Source organism: Mercenaria mercenaria, chromosome 11, assembly GCF_021730395.1.
Source record: "Mercenaria mercenaria strain notata chromosome 11, MADL_Memer_1, whole genome shotgun sequence".
Classification (NCBI taxonomy): Eukaryota; Metazoa; Mollusca; class Bivalvia; order Venerida; family Veneridae; genus Mercenaria; species Mercenaria mercenaria.
Genome location: NC_069371.1, coordinates 61,883,784 through 61,893,920, shown reverse-complemented (window position 1 = coordinate 61,893,920; position 10,137 = coordinate 61,883,784). Strand labels below are relative to the sequence as shown.

General features: G+C 36.8%; 1 protein-coding gene across 1 annotated transcript; it reads left to right on the top strand.

Moving 5' to 3' along the window:
• Positions 1-5,427: 5,427 nt before the first annotated feature.
• Positions 5,428-8,433, top strand: LOC123531289 (tubulin alpha-1A chain-like). The gene is made up of 3 exons (XM_045312116.2): positions 5,428-5,588; positions 6,458-6,680; positions 7,121-8,433. The coding sequence occupies exons 1-3, from the start codon at positions 5,586-5,588 to the stop codon at positions 8,248-8,250; spliced, it is 1,356 nt and encodes a 451-aa protein (XP_045168051.1). The 5' UTR covers positions 5,428-5,585; the 3' UTR covers positions 8,251-8,433.
• The last annotated feature ends 1,704 nt before the right edge of the window (positions 8,434-10,137 follow it).

Sequence of the window (10,137 nt, the reverse complement as noted above, 5' to 3'; positions counted from 1 at the left end):
TTTGGCCTTTGGTTTCCTCATTGTATTCAGATGAATTACTTCCCTTTACTGTTTCATACTTTTATTAAAATGTATTTGTAATTGTAATTAACATTCTTTGGACAATAATGCAACATGGAATTTGTAAGTTAGAAACATTGAAATAAAGGCATTAATTTTGTGAAGACTTGTTTTGTTTTAGTTCGACTATGGAGAGCTATACTACTCACCACGGCGTCGGCGTTGATTAAAGTTTTTATGAAATGGTAATGTCTTGTATACAATCAAAGATATTTACTTCAAACTTGGAGCACTTGTTTATTATAGCAGTCTCTACCTGTAGGCAACAGTACATAACTCTGTCAAGTATTTTGGCTGAATTATGGCCCCTTTTGGACTTGGAAATTGGTTCAGATTTCGTACAAGTCCATGTTTTGTAAAAACTATCTGACATATGGCTTTGAAACTTTGAACACTTCTTTATTATATTAATTTCTACCTGTAGGCAAGAGTACATAACTCTGTCAAGTATTTTGGCTGAATTATGGCCCTTTTTGGACATGGAAATTGGTTCAGTTTTCGTAAAAGTACATGTTTTGTCAAAACTATTTGATATGTGACTTTGAAACATTGAACACTTGTTTGACATAGAAATTAGTTAAGTTTCGCATACCATTCCATAGTTTGTCTAAACTGTTTGATATATGGCTTTGAAACTTTGAAAACTTGCTTAACATCATGATCACACATTGTCATATCTATCCAAATCCACAAATACAGGTACATTGTTTGACTTATCTATTTTTCTTCTTTTGTCTGATAATCTCTGGTAATATTTTGACCCCATACTTCCATCAATTCTTGGAATAGTCGAGCACGCTGTCAACAGACAGCTCTTGTTTATTTGATTTTCTCTCTGGAGTAATACCAAATGACTGTCTTACTTTAATGGTTTCACTTGCTTCCTGTATTTGCCCCACCTGAACCAAATCTCGGCCATTGGTTCATGGAAAAGAGAAAGTATGTGTGGATTATCTTGCATCCATTTTTCATTGTCCACAACTTTTCTGTTAACACTTTAGGTCATAATTTTAGACAAGTCTTTATGAAACTTTAGCCAGAATGTTTGCTTCGTAAAAATCTTGGACAAAGCCACAAAACCATCTTTAACACACATGAGGCCATATTTTCTAATCTACATGAAACCTGGTCAGAATTTTCGACTTTAAAAATATTTGGAAAGTTTGAATCATGGTTATCTGTGTCAAAAATTAGGTCACTAGCTTAACTCGTAGCAAAGCCTTGTTAACATTGTAGAGACCAAATTTTTAGCTCTTGTGATCGCTCGATGTCTGGCGTCCGGCGTCTGTTCGCACTTGGCTTGTGTATGCAATAGGGGCTGCATTTTTCACTGAATCTTCATGAAATTTGATCAGAATATTTGCCTTGATGAAATCTAGGTCAAGTTCGAATATGGGTCGTCTGGGGTAAAAAACTAGGTCACCTGGTCGAATCAAAGAAAAACCTTGTGTATGCAATAGGGGCTGCATTTTACACGGAATATTCGTGGAATTTGATCAGAATGTTTGTCTTGATGAAATCTAGGTCAAGTTTGAATATAGGTCGTCTGGGTTCAAAAACTAGGTTACCCGGTCAAATCAAAGAAAAACCTTGTGCATGCAATAGGGGCTGCATTTTTCACTGGATATTTATGAAATTTGATCAGAATGATTGTTTTGATGTAATCTAGGTCAGGTTCGATTAGTAATTATCTAGGGTCAAAAACAAGGTCACCCAGTCAATTCAAAGATAGGGGCTGCATTTTTCACTGGATATTCGTGAAATTTGATCAGAATGACCTTCTTGATGAAAACTAGGTCCATTTTGAATATGGGTAATCTGGGGTCAAAAACTAGGTCACCTGGTCAAATCAAAGAAAAACCTTGTGTATGCAGTAGGGTATGCATTTTTCACTGGATATTCGTGGAATTTGATCAGTTTGTTTGTCTTGATCAAATCTAGGTCAAGTTTTAATATAGGTCATCTGGGGTCAAAAACTATCACTCGGTCAAATCAAAGAAAAACTTAGTGTGTGCAATAGAGGCTGCATTTTTCAATGGATATTCATGGAATTTAATCAGGATAATTGCCACGATGAAGTCTAGGTGAAGTTCGATTATGGGTCAACTGGGGTCAACAACTAGGTCAAATCAAAGAAAAACCTTGTGTATGCAATAGAGGCTGCATTTTACACCAGATATTCATTATATTTGATCAGAATGATTGTTTTGATAAAATCTAGGTCAGGTTCGATTAGTATTTATCTAGGGTCAAAAACAAGGTCACCCAGTCAATTCAAAGATAGGGGTTGCATTTTTCACTGGATATTCGTGAAATTTGATCAGAATGATCTTCTTGGTGAAATCTAGGTCAAGTTTGAATATGGGTCATCTGGGGTCAAAAACTAGGTCACCTGGTCAAATCAAAGAAAAACCTTGTGTATGCAATAGAGGCTGCATTTTACACCAGATATTCATTATATTTGATCAGAATGATTGTTTTGATGAAATCTATGTCAGGTTCGATTAGTATTTATCTAGGGTCAAAAACAAGGTCACCCAGTCAATTCAAAGACAGGGGTTGCATTTTTCACTGGATATTCGTGAAATTTGATCAGAATGATCTTCTTGGTGAAATCTAGGTCAAGTTTGAATATGGGTCATCTGGGGTCAAAAACTAGGTCACCTGGTCAATTCAAAGAAAAACTTTGTGTATGCAATAGGGGCTGCATTTTTCGTTCCTCAGGTGAGCGACCTAGGACCATTTGGTCCTCTTTTTACCTAATTCTTTACATGTATTTCTCTTTAATAATCTAAATCAATTTACGTCATCTGGAATTAAAAACAAGGTCACTATGTCAAATTATTTGACTGAAAATCCTAGAAAAACATGTAATAGTTTACACTCCGGAAGCTGCATTTCCTCCCTGGTCCACATGAGACTTGGTGAAAATGTTTGCCTCTACAGTATCGAGGTCAGGTTCGAGTCGTCTGCTGTCAAAAACTATGTCACCTTGTCAAAACTTGGAATATTGTATTTGCCATATTTCTACCTGATTATGTTTGTCCTTATGAAATCTATGGTGATTTTAAAACTAGGTCACCACGTATAGGTCAAACGGAAAAAGATTGACACTAGAAATCACATTTATGACTGGATCTTCATGAATCTTCCCATCGCATTTGAGAATAAGTTTCTTTAGGTTCCAGAATGCATAATTGTTCGTTACAAAAGCAAAATTAGAATGTTTTCTCTTCCATTTATAACATTTTTATGTATGGATGAAAAGCATTTTGCCTACAAACCAATAAATGTAACACCTATCTCAACGGCCAAGAACAATACTATTCTTCACTTTCATACCAAATTTGGGATAACAAAAACAATAACATGCAATAATGTAACAATGGGTGACTTTTGACTGACGTCACCTTGATTATTTTTTTCGACCAAGTTATATTTTATCGTAGAGTACTTAAAATTATGTTGGTGACTATTACCTTGATTTATAGAGCAATGGTACTGAGATGAGCAACTTAGTACCAGCATGGGCCTCTTGTATAAGTCTTACGAACTGCACCCCTGTTTTTCCATCCGTCAGTCAGTTGTGAAAGGGCAATACCAGAGTAGTCGGCTGCTGTTACAGACGTCAGTAGAAACGGAACATCGAGATAGATGTAGTCTGGTGACCCCTGCCCTCAGCGTAATCCGGAGACATTCCTTATCCCGCATGCCGCGTTAGTAGCAGGTCAGTGAACCAGAACTGTAACTTGACTGAATGCGCTTTATTATTTTCAGATATTTTATATATTTGTTTGGAGAAAAAAAAATCATTAAACATTATGTATCGATTGTTTAATAAATCTAGATCCGAAACACATAGTCACTAAAACTTAAAGCCACTATTATGTTAGCTAAAGAGAAAGTCGAATATTTAGCCTGTCTTGACATGTATTTTTTATGTGTTTAATGCTCGTACATGCCCGTGAATAAATATTGCCAAAAGTGTATACAATATATGGAGAGTGAATCGGATACGATCAATACGTTAATGGGTTTAAGAAACGAAAGACGTGATTTATGACAGAACGTATGTAAAGCGAGTCATTGAAACATGTCAACTAGTCATAATGAATTTGGCTGATTGTACGCATAACTGACATTTCATTTTTAACTGGGCTGCGACGAATCTGTAAATAGAACGGTTTTTTTTGTGGTTGAATACAGCACAGATGCTCGTCCAGTCTTGTTTTACTATATACTGATTCAATGTATCAGTATATAGGTCTAGTAAAAAAAAAAATTCAATTTTTTTTTTTCGTTTTAGGATTAAAACAGCAGTTTTTAACTTTTTTATGGGGGGACCCATATATGGGCACCAAGACTGGACCAGCACCTGTGGAATACAGTACGCTACCTACATCTGCGTTTCCGGTGTACCGTAATATCAGGTATACATGATGCCACGACGATACGATAGTATTATACCACGATAGCAAAGGCACGATGACAAAGATACAATACTACGATAGTGATGAAGTATTAAATGCTACGAAAATACTTTGCCGTAGACGCGATATTGTTTCGCGTATTCGCCATGATTACCATCCATCATCATCGCCCTATTATAGCATCGCTACATCACCATTGTGTCGACTGTTAATAACTTTCCTGTCTGATACACTCAACAGAGTTTAACGTCAGTATTGGACATATTTTTTCTCTTTTTAAAGTTAACAGAAATACAATACAAATACCTTCTTAAACATCACATATGCTTGTAAAACTATCTAAAAACAACAACAAAAAATGTCCCAGTTGTGAGCACCGGTCTAATGGTCGTCCGGACTCGTCATGCCCAAAAGCAAATATTGAAAAGGCATTAGTTTTCTGAAGTAATCATATAAGCCGCAATTTTTATACGTGATTTCCGTCGGGACAATGTTCTGAACTTTAAAATATAATTGCAAAAAATAAAAAATAAAAAAAATGAGGAAAATCAATCAAACAGCGAACATGTTGGGAACTTTTTACATTAACATAAAATTAATATACCAAAACAACTTCTTTCAATAGAAATAATTGTTCATTGAAAATGTCGGTTTATTGCGTCTATTATTCATGAAATAGAATGTCAGTGTAATAAATAAAGTCAAATAAAAATTCAATAGGCCTTTACAAACGGAATGAGAGCTATTTTTCTTAACTACAGATAAAACATTTGTCACTTATCCAAAACATTAGTTGCTAATCCATCGGCCGCCGATTGTGTTTTTATTGTCCCCGGCTTTTCATTTTAACTTAAGTTGAATCGCGTCGAAACTTGAAACCAAGATGGCCGCATCCGTTTTGTCACGTGACTGAGTTAACCAATGAAAACGGTGCTTTTTGGTTTGTTTATATGCTACGCAACGGCCAAGCAGACGACAATAAAAAGCCCCGTTGAACGTGTTGCGCTACCATTCCTATTCTCACGACGACACATTACGTTATTTGTGAGGTTACTTTGTTCGTTTTTCCAGCAAAAAACCAACTAAACAGGAATCATGGTAAGTGAATTTTCTTTACTTTTACTCTTTTTTTTTGTAGTGTAATGATTTTATCATTCGGCAGATCGTTGACTTGAGAAAAAAGAAAATAGATTTAAACTGAAATGGTTTAATTTTACTTTAGCTGAAATGCTTTCGGAATGATTTATCTACTTTAGTCAACACATTTGTTATTTCCTATTTAATTTGTTTGTTTTCTTCAAAAATCCGTCTACTTGAAAACTGCGAAATTTTGATAATTTTAATGATATTTTGTTCATATGAAGACAGTCCATAATGTTGCGAAAACCTATTTGCCAAACCAATATTTGCATTTTTTTCTGTCATTGAATTTGTTTTTTTTTTATACCTTTTAGGTTTATACCTGTTATGTAAAATAAGTATAAATCATAATTTATGTTTAAGTTGTTAGCAATGCTGTCCGTTGCTACGTTAAACAATTTAAACTTTGTCTATACGTGTCCTTAGATATCGCTATAAACTTGACCGCGCCAATCATGTAGGGTAAATAGACTTTTATTGAATTGTGATATTAAATTTGAAAATGTTTAAATCTTTATTGAAAATTATGTCTTTGTCAAACCACAAAAGGCGGTATTTTGTTATACAAAGCTGTAAAAAACTTACATGTTCGATATACATTAAATATGGTATAATAGGATTGGACAAATATTTGAATATCGATTTCAAATAAATAGTTCAAAAGCCAACTAAATTTTAATCTCTAAGGAATGCAGCTTGATTCGGTCTTTAAAGACTTATCATACATTACATGGCGTAAGTTATGAATAGCGAAAGTTAAAGTGTTTTAGAATTTAAGTCAGTATAATTACAAATGAAATTTATAACTTTTCTTTTTCCCCTTTCAGCGTGAATGTATCTCTATCCACGTCGGACAGGCCGGAGTCCAGATCGGTAATGCCTGCTGGGAGTTGTACTGTCTCGAGCATGGTATCCAGCCTGATGGTCAGATGCCCAGTGACAAGACTATCGGAGGTGGTGATGATTCTTTCAACACCTTCTTCAGCGAGACCGGCGCTGGCAAGCACGTGCCCAGAGCTGTCTTCGTCGACTTGGAGCCAACCGTAGTCGGTAAGTTAAGTCACTAAATTTTATATAACAATCATAAAAATCGATACAGTCCGCGCGAATATTCGAAAGTAGTTCCGTCAAACATAGAATTCAGTCTTGACGGAATATGCTGCGGTTTTACGAGATTATGCTCTTATAATGACATGTTTTTATATAATTCAATAAAATGTAATTATTTGATACTTTTGTAAAAAACATATCTAAAATATGCCAGAGTGCAGTCAAAGAGTATTTAGATAAGCACTAAAATGCATTTTTCCTGAATAAGTTGATGATAAGTTAACTGAACTAGTTGGTAATAACTTAAATAGTAGGTTTCATCGGAGCATTTTTAATTTATATATTCGATAGAAACCAAATGCCACTTATTACTTAAGATATAATTGTTGTCTGGACTTGTAGCAATCTATACTTACGGACGTTTCTTTTTCTTCTTCCAGATGAGGTCCGTACCGGCACCTACCGCCAGTTGTTCCATCCCGAGCAGCTCATCACCGGCAAGGAGGATGCCGCCAACAACTACGCCCGTGGTCACTACACCATTGGTAAGGAAATTGTCGACCTTGTCCTCGACAGAATCCGTAAATTGGCTGACCAGTGTACCGGTCTCCAGGGATTCCTCATCTTCCACTCCTTCGGTGGTGGTACCGGATCTGGTTTCACCTCCCTTCTTATGGAACGTCTCTCAGTCGACTACGGAAAGAAATCCAAGCTGGAATTCGCCATCTACCCAGCTCCACAGATCGCCACTGCCGTCGTTGAACCATACAACTCCATCTTGACCACCCACACCACCCTGGAACACTCCGACTGCGCCTTCATGGTCGACAACGAGGCTATCTACGATATCTGCCGTCGTAACTTGGACATCGAGAGACCAACCTACACCAACTTGAACAGACTGATTGGCCAGATTGTCTCCTCCATCACTGCCTCTCTGAGATTCGATGGTGCCCTCAACGTCGACTTGACTGAATTCCAGACCAACTTGGTGCCATACCCACGTATCCACTTCCCCCTCGCCACATACGCCCCAGTCATCTCCGCCGAGAAGGCCTACCACGAGCAGCTCTCCGTTGCCGAAATCACCAACGCCTGCTTCGAGCCAGCAAACCAGATGGTGAAATGTGACCCACGTCACGGCAAGTACATGGCTTGCTGCATGTTGTACCGTGGTGACGTCGTCCCCAAGGATGTCAACGCCGCCATCGCCACCATCAAGACCAAGAGAACCATCCAGTTCGTCGACTGGTGTCCAACTGGTTTCAAGGTCGGAATCAACTACCAGCCACCAACTGTTGTGCCAGGTGGTGATCTCGCCAAGGTCCAGCGTGCCGTGTGCATGTTGAGCAACACCACTGCCATCGCCGAGGCTTGGGCTCGTCTTGACCACAAGTTCGACTTGATGTACGCCAAGAGAGCTTTCGTCCACTGGTACGTCGGAGAGGGTATGGAAGAGGGTGAGTTCTCCGAGGCTCGTGAAGATTTGGCTGCCCTCGAGAAGGATTACGAAGAGGTCGGTGTTGACTCCGTTGAGGGTGAGGGCGAGGAGGAAGGCGAGGAATATTAAGCACTTCCCCTTAAACAATGAACTATTATTAAAAGTGGAATACCATCATCCCAGGATAGAGAAGATGTTGTTAAAAGTAAAATCAGCATTAAATCTATTGATTTTATTTGTTATTCGTTATTAACAACTTATGAAAGAAAAAGTTTAAAAAATGAGAAGAAAATAAAAATTATAAAAATAAAACTGTTTGTTTTGTACTAAATACTTTTGTACTGACAGACCCTTTGACTTTTACTAACTGAACAACACAAACTTAGATATTGTCCAGTCTTATTGCCATCACAGTTGGATTCTTAAAATGTTTTATTAATCCGCGCATGTGACGTCACATGTATTTAAATACATGTAAATATATATGTATATATAGCCCTAATACACCTTGTATGTTGGAACCCAATTCTATTCATTCCGTAAAAAACGTTATATTTACCTATCTGGAAACTTCCCTTTGAAAGAATGTTCCAACAAATCAGGTCTATCTAACAAGTTGAGTCCAAATTGTATCTCATCCCAAGGTATAAAAAGTTTGCATTTAGAAGAAAATCTTATAGTCGCCTTATCTATCCCCCTAATAGTTTCATACCAAATATGCGGTCCGAAAATGTAGGCCTTATCGAACTTCAGCTGCTAGTGTTAAAAGCATGGTTTGAAAATTTGCAATGCTCTGAAATTCAACACAACAGAATCTTACCGAATTCTAAACGAACATGTCCATTTATTTTATACCTAATTACAACATGTTTCACTTAACGGTATTACCTGTTCGGATATGGAAAAATAGTCATCGGAAATGACGTCACAAGAGCGACTCTGCCTTCCATGCCGTTTAAAACGAGTTTTCAGTCATTTTATCTAAAATTATAGTCAACTGTGATTGAGTGATATAACCCCAAAAATAGGTACATGTATGTGTATTGTCCGTAAGTATTGACCTGGCACTCATGAATATTCCGTATATTTCTGTAAATTAATTTTCGGTGTCCGAACATAATTAGCGATATAACTATTACATATATAATTCTTAATTAATATACTGTCGCATGTGTGGGTAGCTGTGTGGACAAAGCGTTTATCTGCCAATGTCAGGGTTGTGGGTTCGAGTCTTACGTCTGAGTATATCTTTTTTTTTTGTCACCGATTTTTATAAGCAGACTTACTACTTATTTGAGCAAACGTATCATGATATTTATGGTTCATTTATTAACAGTAATCATATTTACCCGTTGTAGAAAAAGTGGAATAAAATTGTTTAAAAGTACCCGAGATAAAAAGACAAATTACTGGTCACTAGCATTCCATAAAATAAATAATACCATACAAAACAATTAAAATTCAAGAAATATGACACATTAAATAATGTAAAAAGAAAACAGGTATCAAAAACATTACAATACATTAAATTAAAAAAATGACATAAGTGATTTCAAACCCCTGGTAACGTGCGTGGAAGTCAGACAGCTTACCTCTATGCCACCGTGTCATTGGTTAACTGTTTATGTTACTTTAGTAATATAGATTATTTCAGCATACAAATGTTGCGTAAATTAACGAAAACACCTGAAGATGTTGGCGAAGATTAATGAGTGCCAGGTCAATACTTACGGACAATACATGATAAACAAGTCAATAAAACAATAGGCCTACCATGATCTGCAATGATGCATTCAGCTCTCGTGGATTTTGTCAGACCAGATCACACTCGGTACAAGCACCCCGTGGGATCCAAGCCTGGCAAAATCCTCTCGAGCCGAGTACAACATTGTAAATCAAGGCACTGGTATAAAAAAACATACTATATCTGGTACCAGTAAACTTTTCTGTAGAAATTACCGCATGAATGGAACGATTCTTTCTGTATAATTTTCAACATTTCATCGTCTGATTCAT

What these genes read in the sequence shown, in the direction of transcription:
- LOC123531289 (XM_045312116.2), top strand. An exon ending in CTTGGAGCCAACCGTAGTCG is followed by an intron (nt 6,681 to 7,120) that starts GTAAGTTAAGTC and finishes TTCTTCTTCCAG; the next exon opens with ATGAGGTCCGTACCGGCACC.